We start from the raw sequence: 14420 nt of genomic DNA, 5'->3' as shown, positions 1-14420 counted from the left end.
TTGTAGAACATACAGTTTGTCATACTTAATAGAGCATACCTCGCACCACACCAGCTAAAGCGTTTTTCCCCCATTGCCCGCTGATAAAAGATGAAGACTATTCCTCGATTTAGTATCGGGCATCAACTGAGTGATTTTGAATGGCAAAAAGAACAGGGACATTCTTGCATCATTTGAAGAGGAGGGGCAACAGGTTCTTCAATTATTGATTACATAATTTACAGTCTTGATTTGTTTCCCTAGTTTTCACAACTTTTTGGTCATTTCTATCCTGGGAGTGACCACAAAGTCATAAGGATATCAATCGATCTACAACCCCAAAGTTGATGCCAGAGGCAGGAAATAATACCTCATTATTGGACTTAAAACAAGGTCAGATTCACTGGAACTCTGAACAAGATAATTGCTTCTGGTTGGGGGCTAAATATGAAAAAGTTTGCAAAACACACTTTATGAATATGAGGCAAAAAAATTGAGAAATACAGTGGAAATTAACAAGCTCCCGTCATGGTCTCAATTCCAGCTTCAGAATGGTCTAAATATATTTATCACTATAATTCAGTAAAAGTTGACTCAAAAGCAAACAAGAAGCGTCATATTCAACGCTTGATCAACCAGCATATTTTGAGGAGCTAAAACCACTAGCAGACAAGAAGATATTCACATACATATGAAGAGCAAGATCATCTGCAGCTATGGGTCCAGACCAGATCCCGTTAAAAGTTTTGAAAGAAGACCCTGAAGCTTGCGGAAAGCTCTTATCACCCCTGTTTGCATACTGCTATGAAACTGGTCAAATCCTGTAGTCTTGGTCCTCAAGTATAGTGGTTCCACTACACAAAAAAGACTCCTGCTCCATTCCCAATAATTATCGCCAGATTGCTGTACTTGATGCTGCAGGAAAGACTTTCACTTGTAGTGTCCTGGAACACTTAGAAAAGTGGACCACTGCAACAGAACTGATTCCCTATGTACAAGTGCGTTTTAGAGCTAAATTCTCAGTAACTGATAATGTCGAAATTGTGCAATCAATGATAGATAAGTATGTAGTGTTTAAATCACAAATTCTGTCCTCTGGTTTCCTCGTTTTCTGACAGCTTTTAGCAGGATGGACAGGCCAACTCTTATGAAGAAACTGGTTAAGCTAGGAATACCTTTAAATTTGCAGTGACTGGTTACTAGCACTTTACACTCTTCCACCTGGTGCACAATTATATTGGGAGGGAACAAAGAGTTAACCCCTAAAATCTCTACATGGAATGGCCTGAAACAGGGCTGTGTATTGTTCCTCTATTGCTCTTCATATATTTGTATGATTTACCACGCCTGTTTGCAAATATGAAGAATCGTCCTTCAAGTGTTGCTGCTCAGGATTTACATGCAGAAGTAGAATTGTTTTTGATCTTACCCCAGTCGATCTACAACGTCATTTGAATGCACTGATTGCATAGGCGAAAGAAAACATTTTGAGAATCAATATTGCTAAAACTAAAGTGACACCTTTGAAAGGGAGAAAGCAGTGCTGTTCTTTCCACTGGACTCTAGGCAGAAGTCCCTTAGAAATGATTAAAGAATATACCCTGGGTAGGGCGCTCACAGAGTCCATAGCAAAAGCCAGACTTCTCTCATATTGGTAATAAAGCCTTAGCCCTCATAGGAGCATTGAACAGAATTCATACCTTTTTGGTCATTCATCATTTTATTTATTTATTTGAAAAGTCTTATATAGTGCAAACAAGATCCATGAGGGCATCAGAGCGCTTTACAGGTGAGCGAAAAAGAGAGTTAAAATAAAACAACATGGTTGTCTTAAGTGCCAGGGCAGGGAAACTATGTCGGCATGGCATACATACATAATCATAAACAGTCTAAAGCATGAAGAATAAAGGAGCAAGAATAAACAAAGCATGTTACAAGGTCCTAAAGGAGTACCTGAAGCATAAAATTGAGTACAAAATTGCATCCAATCAGTACGATAAAAGACAGATAAAAAAAGATAAAAACAGAGAGGAGAAAAGTCTTTGAGTGAGAACAAGGCAAGGGGATTCCAGGGCAAAAATGTGTTAATCAGAAACGCTTTAACTTCCTTTTTTAAATTAATAGTAGAAGGATCACCCTGATTTCCGGAGGCAGGGAGTACCAAATTCTAGGGGTGATACCTGAGAAGGCTCGATCATACGTTTTTAATTTACGGATTTCTGCGGCTTCAGTAGAAGGGTGCTGGTACTTCTGGAGGACCTGGAGCCACCAGATAGAACACGTTTTTGTGCAAGGTATAGTGAGGTGTTGTAGTGTAAGGCTTTATGAGACATTCAAGCAATTTTTAGTTGTATCCTTGCTTCAAAGGGGATTTGAAGTCGTTGGGCGGGAGAAAAGGATTAATTTTCCTTAGGATGCTCCTTTGGATGTTGGCTCCCGTGGTGAGGGCTGCAATATGCTTCTGCATGTCCAGGCTCTTGTCGAGCATTATGCCCAAGGAACTCGTGGAGTCAATGATGTGTGGTATGCAGTTAAGAGCTGTTAATGATTCATACATTTAAAGATGACAGGAGAATGATTGGGTGGAGCGATTAAAAGAAATTTTGTTTTCAGACCATGAAGTTTGAGATGATTTAGAGTTACTAGTTTTGGGCTTTCAGTAGGGTAGTGTTGAGAGCGCTGATATCAGGGGAGGTGACTTTCAGGTACAGTTGGGTATCGTCGGCATACATATGATAGTGTATATTGGATAGTTTTAAGATTTCAGTTAGAGGCTCCATAAACAGGTTGAAGAGAGCTGGAGAGAGTGTGGACCCTTGCGAAACCCAGAGATTGACTGAGGAAGGGTTAGAAATAGATTGGTTGACCTTGAATCTTTGAGTTCTATTGTGGAGAAAAGAAGCAAACCAATTAAGGACGGGCCCTGAAAAACCCATCCTATGTTCCAGTAGGTTGAGTAAGAAGTCATGTTTGACTGTGTCGAAAGCTGACGATAGTTAGTGAAGGATCAGAAGGCAAGAATCATTCTGATCCAGCATTTTGAGTGCATCATCAACAATGTGGGTGATGGCCGATTCTGTACTATGAACGTGACGGAAGCTGGTTTGGAATCGGTCTAGTAGCTGGAAGCGTTCTATGTGATTGCAAAGCTGAAGGTGGGCACATTTGTCAATGAGCTTGGCCAAGGTCGAAATGTTGGAGATTGGGCAGAAGTTGTAAAGGTTGGCTTGGTCTGCCGTCTGTTTTTTAGCAATGGGGGTAACCTGTCCAGCTTTAAAACAATCTGGGATAGAGTCTTGAATCAGTGAGGCATTGACGATCTTGGCCCAAAGAGGGAGTAGGGATAATTTGATGTCCTTGAAGAAATTCGATGGTAGAGGGTCGTTGAAGTGGTTGGATGATTTCAAAGCTGAGAGCATTTGGAGAATGATGTTATCATCCAAGATTTCGAAAGCGCTCCTAGATGCTTTGTTCTTGAGCGACGGTGCCAAACATTGAGGGGAGTATGAACTGATAGGAGGTGAGATTGGCAAGAGCTCCAAAGCAGGCTGCAGTTCATGTTCCAACCTAGATGTTTTTCCGTTGAAGAAAGAGGAGAAATCTTCACAATTCTGCAATAGGCGTGATCCGATCCGGGGGATGTTGATATTGCTGTTCGATTGAGATTTAAAAATTTCAAACAGTTTTTTGGTCGATTTTTTGCTAGGTTCAGTTTGTTTGTAAAAAGGTTAGCTTTGCATAGCCTTATGCTCTTATTATAGATATTCCTTAATGATCTCAAATGTTTGAAATGATCAAGGGACGGCGAGGATCTCCAAATTCTTTCCGCTTGTCTCGGGTTCCTTCTCTCATCGTTTAGACTGCCTTTGTATCAGGGTTTGGAGACTTTGGAAGGTATTCCTTTTAACTGTAAAGGGGCGACCATGTCTAGAATGCTTGTCATGGACCCACTGTGGTGTTCAGTGAGATCGTGGATGCTGGTCATAGCATCGGGGGTAGTATGTTATTACTAAGGGTTGTCAAGGCATCAAGCTTAATGTTTCGCAATGATCTTTGCCAATGTTTTTTTTTTTTGGTTGAGCTTTGCTCGTGCTAACATATTCTGAGATGTGGAAGGTGATGTAGTGGTGATCAGTCCAGTCACAAGGGATGATAGAATCAAGTTGTACAGATTTCGGATTGCCAGTGATTAGGTCTAGGGTAGCTCCTTTGACGTGTGTGGGGCTATCACATATCTGGGTTAGATCGAATTCACAAAGGAAAGATTTTGGACTATCTACGGAAAGGTCATTCTAGTCATTCCAGTGGAGGTTAAAATCTCCAAGGAAGATCTGAGTGCTGTGATGATCTGCGTTGGTAAAGATATTTTCCATAATCTGTTCATTAAAGGAAAGATTGTCTCTAGGGGGATGATAGAACAAGTGGAATTTGAAGACTTGTCTGGTTTTGCTCGCGACCTCAATGCATAGGTATTCATATGCAGGGAGAGCTGCAGAATGAAGTCGTGTAGCCACAAGATTGCTGCGATAGATGCAAACAATACCCCCTCCTTGCCCGCAAGATCTATCTAGCCTAATAATGTCATAGCTAGGCTGGACAAGTAAGTCAAGGATAGGAGCAAAGGAGACATTAAGCCAGGTTTTGGTCAGCATTATGATATCCGGCTCTTGGTCGAGAATGAGGGCAATGATATCTGTTGCGTGTTTTACAGCAGATCCGCAATTTAAGAGGATGAATTTGAGCTTTGAAGTGGTGTTGACCGGGGGTTAGTGTGAGGTGGAAACTAGTGTGAGGTTGTTGTTATTTAAGGCTCTAGGATAAGACCTGGGTTCTCTATGCGGGTCAGCCTAATTGCCCCGATTTGACAGTGATAGGGTGTATTGTCGATGAGTGTCGAGTGTCGGGTAGGAGCGAGAGAATATCATCGTCAGTCAGAGGGTGAGTTAATCTAATGGGTCGGGTAGGGTCATTAGGGAGGGAAAAGGTTTTCCATTTGAAGTGAGGGGGGTTGAGATTTGTAGAGAGCTTTGAGAGGGGGTGACGTGATGGAGGCCTAGAGTCGAGGTATGCGGGTAAGGCAAGGTTAGGAGTTGAAAGATTTGCTTGGACACCCCTTTTTCGCCAGTTCCGAGGTGAGAATTAGAATGCTTTTAACATCAGACTTGAGTTGTTGGATGGCCTGGGTGATCTCCTCCAGCTTGGAGCCGAGTTAGGAGTTGGAGTGGGGATCAGAGGCTTGAAGCAGGAAGTTGTGTGGGAGGGGTGTGTTCAAGGGGCTAGCCCTGGAAAGAGGTTGGCCAGTGAGAGCATCTGAGGCGAGGAAGGGTTATAAGTGGAGCGAGTTTTGACGGGCAATAAAAGAGGGCATATTAAATGGCTAAATGGGGACTCTGAGGGGTCTGTCTTTTAACCCCTTGCATGCCCGCCCCTTTCCCCGCCCAGTGCCGCGCTTTGCATTAGCGGGCGGAGTCCATGACGAGCTGGACTCGTCATGGGCACAGCGCCACCGCAGCCCATGACGAGTCCAGCTCGTCATGGCCACTGAAGGGGTTAAAAAAAATACAACTTCTAGGTTCAATCAATCAATCAATCAGGTTTCTAATAAAGCGCGACTACTCACCCGTAAGGGTCTCAAGGTGCAGAGTGGGGGGGGTGGATCTGTTGTTCAGCCGAAGAACCAGGTCTTGAAGTCAATTGCGGCAGTGATGGTTATTGCCTGAGGTGCAGAGGCTGGAGTTCTAGGTCTTTGCAGCGAGGTAAGAGAAGGATCTTCCTCCAGCCGTGGTCTTGCAGGATGGTGGCCAGGGCTAGTAAGATGGAGCATAGATGTCTAGTAAGAGTGCAGAAGAAGAGTCGGTGGTTGAGGTATGCAAGTCTGGTGTTGTGGAGGGCTCTGCAGGTGTGCATGAGGAGCAGGAAGGTGATTCTTTTGTTAATAGGTAGCCAGTGAAGGTCTCCCAGGTGGCCGGTGATGTGGCTGCTGTGTGGGATGTTCAGGATGAGTCTGGTGGAGGCACTCTGGATGATCTGCAGTTTCTTTAGGAGCTTCTGGTTGGTGCCGGCGTGTAGTGCATTGCTGTAGTCGAGTCTGCTGCTGGTGAGTGCATCGGTGTCCGTTTTCCTGGACTCAGTGGGGATCCACTTGAAGACCTTACGAAGCAGGTGGAGCATGTGCAAGCAGGAGGACGAAACAGTGTTGATTAGGCAGTTCATTGAGAGCTAGAAGCCCAGAATGATGCTGAGGTTTCGTTGTGTGGCCCATGGGGAGATTCCCAGCACTACGGGCCACCAGGAGTCATCCCAGGCAGAGGGGGTGGGGCCCAGGTTGAGGACTCTGGTCTTGTCCAAGTTAATCTTGAGGCAGCTGTCCTTTTTCCAGGTGGTGACTGCCTTCATCCTGTTGTGGAAGTTGTTTTTGGCAGCTGTAGGTCCATCTGTGTGGTAGAGAATCAGCTGGGTGTCATCAGCGAAGGAGACTATGTTGAGGCGGTGGTTTTCAACGATGCCTGCAAGCAGGGCCATGTACATGTTGAAGAGGGTGCAGCTCAGGGAGGATCCCTGAGGCACTCCGCAGCTGATCTCTGTGGGTTCTGAGTTGAACGGCAGGAGTCTGATTCTCTGTGTTTGACCTGTGAGGAAGGAGTGGATCCATTCTAGGGCTTTGTCATGGAAGCCGGAGTCGTGAGGTCTTGCACAGAGCGTGTGGTGGGAGACATGTCAAAGGCCGCTGAGAGGTCTGGGAGATTGAGAGCAGCAGTTTCGCCTCTGTCGAGGACAGTGCAGATTTCATCTGTAACAGCAAGGAGAGCGGTGTCAGTGCTGTGGTTGAGTCTGAAGCCCGATTGGGAAGGTCCAGGTCAAGTTAATTTAATGATATCTGAAACTGTACAAATCTATTCCAGATATTGTAGTTTTTAAACAGACCAAAAAGTATCTACCTCTGTCTCGGCCACAGTGCAAGGCGAGTTATACTAATGCTTCTTCCTTTGAATTCATGTAATAAGCATTGGTCATGTCTGCAAAATCTAAACAGCACGTGATCTTTGCCACAGTACAGTGCAAGATTTAAAGCATGCACCTTATGTATGCCCAATGCTGCTTTTGTTCAAACAAGGACATGTTATATTCATCCTTTGTATCTCAAATGTAACATAACAAAAAGTGAACTGATTAATTTAGTAATTCACCCCGCAAATGAGTTTGCATGTTATAGTCTTTTAAATTTTTAAAAATATTTTGTAACACTCTTTCAAATGTTCTTTATGATGTATGGAAATTAGTATTCCTCTTCAAAGTTTTCTATCGATTTTATGTTCTTGACTTCAGAAAGAGGTCAAAATCAGTGGGAAAAAATTGATCTTTGTAAGGGTGAGCAGTCTACTCTCATTTACTTTGTTAGACAATAATAATATTATTAACATGTTTTATGCTGCGTTTACTTTCATACCACAGTTTTCAGAGTGCTACTCCTAATACTTATTGCTAAAAGCAAAAGAAGGGTACTTACTCCACCAACCCAGGAGGACTTGAATATTTAATCGGCTTTGCCAAAACTCCAACTCTTGACTTTCTGATCGCCGAAATTCATAGCAGTAAATGTCACTTGTTAACTCCCGGTAGCGTTTTCTATTTTTAAGTGTCAAGGCCTTTTTTTCTTTCTTTTTTTTTTAACAACATTTGGGAGAGTATTGAGAATTAACCGTATATCTGTATCTCTTGTCTTTATTCACTCACTCGTTTGCGCATTCACTCATATCACCTCAGTAAAAGCACAAGTTTCTTTGCCAATCCTTTGGACTCAGGTTCCAGTATACTGAGAATGGGTGACAGTAGACACCAGGCTGAAATACCACTTCAGCCACTGGCTCACAGAGACGCTGCTTTCGCCCACGTGGATTTTGTGGCCACTGTGGCTGTAATTCACAGAAAATACTGCAGTATGCAGCTACATTGTTTTTTTGGTATTAAGCAGTGGAAGACTCAAAGGCTTGAAAAAGATCCCCCATGATAAATGGTGCTGAGCGAATTAGTACTGTCCGAAATGATGTAATTAACATGCAAACATTTGTTAAAGAATTCCATCTGAAATCTGATAGGCACGACTGTGTTTGAAGGTCTAAACTGTATACTGTCAGTTTGCGCTTTTACTGCGTGAAATGTCGACTCTCCTTTTCGGAAACAATCTGCTACACACAATATTGCATTAAGAAGCAATCAAAAGATGGTTCATCCATTTGTTATAGAGCATTAACTCCAAAATGGCAGACAAAGAAAGACACCTCAAGAGAAGATGGAAAATGTTGCAAGAGGTAAAAATCTAGCTGAATTTCGGAACTTGTTACGGTCTGCCTATTTCATATTTTCAACAGAGAGGGTCACATGTGTTTAAGCTTTTTTGGTGGAATTTTCCGCTTTCGCTTTGTCACGGATGTTATAACCCCGGCACTGTGCCCACTCCCTCCTGAATACATGCAACATTCCCCCACTGTGTTCTTCACAATACATAAGCCAACATGCCATGGTGTCTTGTAGTGGTCATATGTTGGCCGCAGTTTTATTAGGAATATATGTATATGCTTGGAATACTTTGCCAACCCTGTTCATAAATCATACTTGGTGAATTGTCTTATTTGCGTCATAAATCACATGCATTTTGTCATACATCATATCTGCCATAAATCCTATGTACATTGCTAATTAGCCAATTAGACTGACAGTTAGTTCATTTGCAGGCTTGCCTTGTTTCTTGTCCCTTCTGGGTCGTTTCTTTGTATGGTTGGATTTGCACTCTCATTGCACGGGGGTAGCTTCTGTACCAGAGTTAGGCAACAACTCGCTACCTTGTTGGACTCTTTTGTGCCCTGCCATCCGGCGGGGGCTGGGCTGCGAGCACCGTCTCCGTTTTCTACCCCCTTTAGGTAGGCCAATTCACCCAGCTGTGAGGCATCCCTAAGTGAGTGGTCCTACGCAACACCCTTAGGCCAACTCACAGAGCCGTGAGGCATACTAAGGTGAGTGGTCATATTCCGGCACACCGCCCTCCGGTGTGCCTCCGTACCAACCATTGTCCTCGTAGCTCTTTGCCAACGCCTTGCCTGCTTCTCAGCACTGTGACATTGCTGTTCCTTAGGTGTGGGTGGGTGGGACAAAATCCGTCAGAGCCGATGCTGCTCCCCCGCTCCACGAAGATAGGAGCTTACCTGGGTGAGCGGCTCTTATATCCCCCCTGAGTGTTTTCCCGCCTTGCTGGTGGGTTCCCCCATTGGGAGGTTTGCAACCCACTTTGGCCCCATCAGCCACTGCGGGGGGGAGCGCGGTGATTTTCATGCTTCTGGGCATCTTAGTGCGTTAAGAAAAAACAGTTTGCTCCGAGGCTCGGCATTGGTTATGGCGCCGGGCCTCGAGGCCCCCTTTGGGGGCAGCCTCTGCAAAAACAATACCAAAGCTATATGGCAGGTTATCACAGTTACTACTCATGTCTCCCATGCAACACCCGTATTAACACAGGAGACTGACACAATGTCTTCCGCCTAAGTCCACGAACAGGTAATGCCCACCTCCAACAACTGGCACGGAGCCTCGTGCCTGACCACGAACAGAAATCCGAATACACAGGGGTTTGGGCGCTATACACTGTGTAACAAAGGCACTCTCTTCAGACTCCTGACACTTGGTACAGGCTCCCAGCTAGATAATAACCTCACCAAGCACAGGTTAGGAAGGAGGGTATGACTTGGAAACGTGAACTTGTGGTGCTGCGAATGCTTTTCGACATGGCCCTGCGAATTTGAACATTTGTGGCTAAGGACGTTGCTTTCTTGCACCAGTAATGCACATAAACTCATCCTCACCAGACCTGGCACGGTATGAAACCATTCCAGGCACTCGGAGCAGGCAATCACTGCTGTGAGATATGAACCACGTGGCTGCTGGCTAGGGGCTTTGTGGGCTAACATAACTGAATACATATACATTCCCCTCTTCACCTTATGCATGTTGTGGTATCTTCAGGTCTATGCCATGCATTCTCTCCATAGTTATTTATCCCCTGCTGCTCAGCCAATGAGAGGAAATAGAACGCTGATGTGTGCATGGTTCGAGTGAGCGTCAGTTGGAATGGTGGGCTCAGCAGCAGGGATGATGCTCCGGGTGGGGCCTTCCTGATTCCCTACTACCAACTTTTACCGGTAACCCGAACCTACTTGCTTGAGAATAAACCTTATCCTGTTTCGCCTATACTACTTACTACCCCGCATCTTCATTTACCACACAGGTGACTGTCAAGTCCTTTTAAAAGTAAAAAGGGATTCCTTGTAAAAACCTTTAATCGCATGGCACAGCTTGCTTGGTGCAAATCTTCCTTTGGTGTGAGATATTCGTTCAGGAAGGGGGGAAGTTCCTGATCTAGCTGGTTCCAGGCGAGGCTGATTCACTGGCACATGAGACAATATCAAAAATTAAGACACCTACGTGACAAATGGGTGCAAATCAATTACGGATGACTGTGGTGCTAAACGTTTAAGACAATCACTGTGGACGCAAGAATACAATAATTACTACAGCAGTATAGAAACTAGGCAACACCGATAAACAGGGTATTGATGGCAAACTTACAACTACCAATCCACACTGTAAGAGTGGATTCAAAAATCTCAGAGCAAAGGCTGAGAATACTGAATGGCTTGGCTTAGCCTGCTTTTGTTTACAAACCACAAACCACACTGCCTAGAGCGGACTTCCACCGCCCTGAGGACTGCATCATTGGGATCACCACAAATGCACTTCATTATTCCATACATGATGTGATGTCATCAATCAGGCAAATTCTATGATTCCTGGGCACCTATTTTGAGTTCTTAACTTCACTTATGCTGTCTTATTCTGCATTATCATATTTTTTTTTTTTGTAAGTTTGTCAAATGTGTCAAGACAGCTATGCGACCTTTTTTCCATGTGGGACTTGCCCCTCCTTCCACACACTCTCATAAAATTAGTTAGCTGCATTGACATAAAAATTATATTCTAGAAACAAGTACAAACCTACACCTTGTCATTGAAATGATCATACAGAAAATCATAATGTAAATAGACTAGGTAGGTGAGCAAACTTTTTCGGGAAACCCTATTATTGGGTTTTGTTTATTTCATGCGATTTTAGTTTTTTCCCCCTGTTAACGCTTTTCCAGTAAATTTCGTACCCAAGAGACTGATTAGAGCATAAAATGACTTGGAGAAACATTTCAAATCGACGTGTGCTGTGTCATCTGGTACTGTACAAGAAAAGCTTCCTGTTACTTTAGACATTATAGGAAAAAACATTGAGCAGTTCTCTCATGCGACTTTTGCACATAAGGGCATACCTCATGTACAATTTTCACAATGAAGGCTGTCCAAGTGTATTTTGGATAATTTTCCGGAACTGTACACATTTCCACAGGAAAACAATTGCAATTTTGCCCAGGTCGAATACATTTTCTCCACAATTCAGACTGGTCAATCGATAGTATTCTGTCTTTTAGAATTAACAGGGTTTCCATTTAATAACAGAATGACCTGAGCAAGGTGCAGGTTTGATTATTCACATCTAAAACCAGAAGAGGCAATCATGCTAGCACCTCCTCATACATTTATATAAAGATATTCGAGGTCGAACAGATAGCTCAGATAGTCGAGGACATGTATGGCACTGGTTGGGCTTGTCTGCTTGGAAATGTTCTCTTTACAAATGTGCTCATTTGTATTCTTGCCTCATTAAGTATGCACATCCAGAATGCACTGGCTCTTCAAAATGCTTTCACATTCTAGAATATTGGACCTTGTCTGCTACTTAGCGCGATTATCTCCAAGTACGAGAGATTTGAGTAATAGTTATCACGCACAGGTGAAAATTATGGCATTATTATTTTCTTGCCATAGGTAAAGGATGCATGGCGTATGGCAATATGCTTCCCCTACAAAAAACTACATTATAACCTTGGGATTGGTTTGTTAAGGCGTCAGTCTTAGAAACACATACATTTGAATGTTCATATCCAGGTGAGCCATGACTTTAACAAAGTGGACAATTCTTCTATGTAGCCCTGAATATACAGGCAATCCCCGCCCTTTAAGGGTGAACGGCAGCTACAGTGGAAGAGGAAGCAAAGCTTTTTTTTTTACATTAATTTCTTAAAGAAGAAAAATCTGATGGAGACTAGAAATTACTTTTTGAAGGAACAACAAACTGAGGGAGTGAAAAACAGACAGCAGGTCAAACTGAACAAAGTACACAGCTTCATGTTAGAAATATTGACTATACCTTTATGGCATATAAACTGATCCACAATCACAACTGAATGCAGGCCACTTATCACAATTCAATTTAAGGTTGGCTTAGTAAAAAAATAAAAACGTGTGTGACAATGTGATGGTGTTATGGCTTGTGGACAGACACGCTGTTCAATAGTAGCGTTAAAGAGTGGTGTAAAACAGTTAGTCTAACCGGGAGGTGACATTGGTGGTATCACTTGAGGGAATCACTACGGGCACACACCTTACGGCTGACACTGGATTGGGCGGGCTCTCTACGGCAACTGGTATGTCACAGGTCTGAGTGGCAACAGATTGCATGTCAACGTTTAAAGATGTCTTGGCATCTATTCCATTCGAGAGATCTGCAGAAGAGCTTGAAGGAGATTTCGGATAAAATAAAACACTATTAAAGAAACCAAAGCTTCCAACTGAGTAGAGATGTGAACTTATTCTAAACCATAAAAGCATCCTCTTGAAATCAAACACACCAATCAACAGGAGGCGCTGAAATGAGATAGTCACATCTGATTAGCCTTGCTTTAAACATTAAACCCCAGTGAAATCAAAACCAAATTACACCAAGGCACATTTAAGGCTGAAATGAGTGTGAACTCCTTTCAAATATTCGTATCCTGAATTCATCTTAGATTGAAGCAGTATCATATAACACATCATATAACACATCTTTGAAGATGGAATTAATATGCATTAAAGAGGGAGTCTAAAAAGGAATGAAGAAGCAGTCTAGCTAAAACCCTGTGAATATGCACCTCGGTCAGGACTCCAAATAAGCTTTGGCCCCAAGCGGTTTCTCTTCTTTATCTAAAAGGCTGAATTAGAAAGTTCTCTTAGATAGTCTATCACGGAAAGTTGGCAATGGAAGGGAAAGCAAATGAATCAGGTTATTACACACAGTTTGGTGAATCATCTTTAAATATCCATGAAAACACAGGTTTGGAAGAAATGGCTCATGAAAACCAACTTCATCCAGGTGCTTTTTCTTCGAAATCGAACACATCCCCATCCTGCAGAATCTGTTCTGCCCTCTCCCAGCCAAACCGATACTGCCCAAGACCCCCATGTCTGTGACAGCTAACCTCACCCTGTACAAGATTAACACCATATGGCAAAGCAGCTCTCTGCACTTTGGTTGGCAACCTCATGCAAAAAGAAATAGTCAATTGATACCCATCTTCTGCCCCTCCAAAGCAAAAAAGAAGTTTGGCGCAACCCTGGCTGGCTGTCTATGCGCATACCCAACAAAAAAGTGCCCTGTGCTCCCAGTCTCCGGCTCCATCCTACAAAAACACAGGATTACATTTAGTAGTACTCCAATGTTATCACTCGCGTACTGTGGAAAAGCTGTTCCTGTTTATATTTGATATTAATAATGATATGTACTATGGATTTTCACACATGGTTCAACATATACAGACTGAATTAACAAACCTGAATTTGAAGCAAACTTTTAATGAAGTTTAGATGTGAAGTTATAAATATGTTTTAGTTAGGCCACCTACTCGTATAATTCTTGATTTTAAACGAGATAGCTACCATCTCTGTCGCTCATGCCTGTTTCTCCGCTCCTCCACTCCCCCACCTCAGGGTGCATCCCCTCCCACAGGCTTCACAGATAACAGTCAATCTGATAACATAATGGTTTATTTCCACTACAGCTGCCGGTGCTGTATATTCTATGGTGCAGATGAAAAAATTGCAACAAGTAGCCATGTTTTCCGTTCCTTTACTGACTTTATTCAGTCAATGAAAGTCTTATTGTTAAATGTTTCATATTTGTTTGACCATCTCCAGATGACAAATATTAGAGACTTGGGAGGCTGCTTATGTGTTGAGGTAATGACATTTATTTTTCTTGTGTTCTGATTTTTATATATAAATGATACATTTGCTCACACTATGATGAATGTGCTGAACTGCTAATATTCTATGCAAGAATTGTGTATAAAAACCCTTTGATTTTGGGAAGCCAGTAGATGTTCCTATTCCACTAGGAATACTGCCCCACTATATACTGATTTTGCTGCTCATTGTGGACTTATTTTTACAAACTATGTCTAATTCTGCCTCAGAGGATCTATGTGGCATTATCCCATATTGCTTCATTTCTGAAGTCTGTAATAAAACCCTTT

At 42.9% G+C, this 14420-nt stretch overlaps 1 protein-coding gene across 4 annotated transcripts in view; it reads right to left on the bottom strand.

Annotated features, from left to right (window-relative positions):
* PDLIM5 (PDZ and LIM domain 5) overlaps positions 1–14420 on the bottom strand; it is a 565292-nt gene that overhangs the window by 228224 nt on the left and 322648 nt on the right. For 3 of the 4 annotated variants that reach the window (XM_085641149.1, XM_085641151.1, XM_085641150.1), the window contains one exon: positions 12512–12643. The exons of the other annotated variant lie outside the window; for it this stretch is intronic. In XM_085641149.1, the coding sequence (XP_085497275.1) occupies positions 12512–12643 (132 nt within the window). The remainder of the gene's footprint in view (positions 1–12511; positions 12644–14420) is intronic. 4 annotated transcript variants of the gene reach the window in all.

This window comes from Triturus cristatus, chromosome 2_2 (genome assembly GCF_964204655.1).
Source record: "Triturus cristatus chromosome 2_2, aTriCri1.1, whole genome shotgun sequence".
Lineage (NCBI taxonomy): Eukaryota > Metazoa > Chordata > Amphibia > Caudata > Salamandridae > Triturus > Triturus cristatus.
This window is presented reverse-complemented; position numbering and strand designations above follow the sequence as displayed.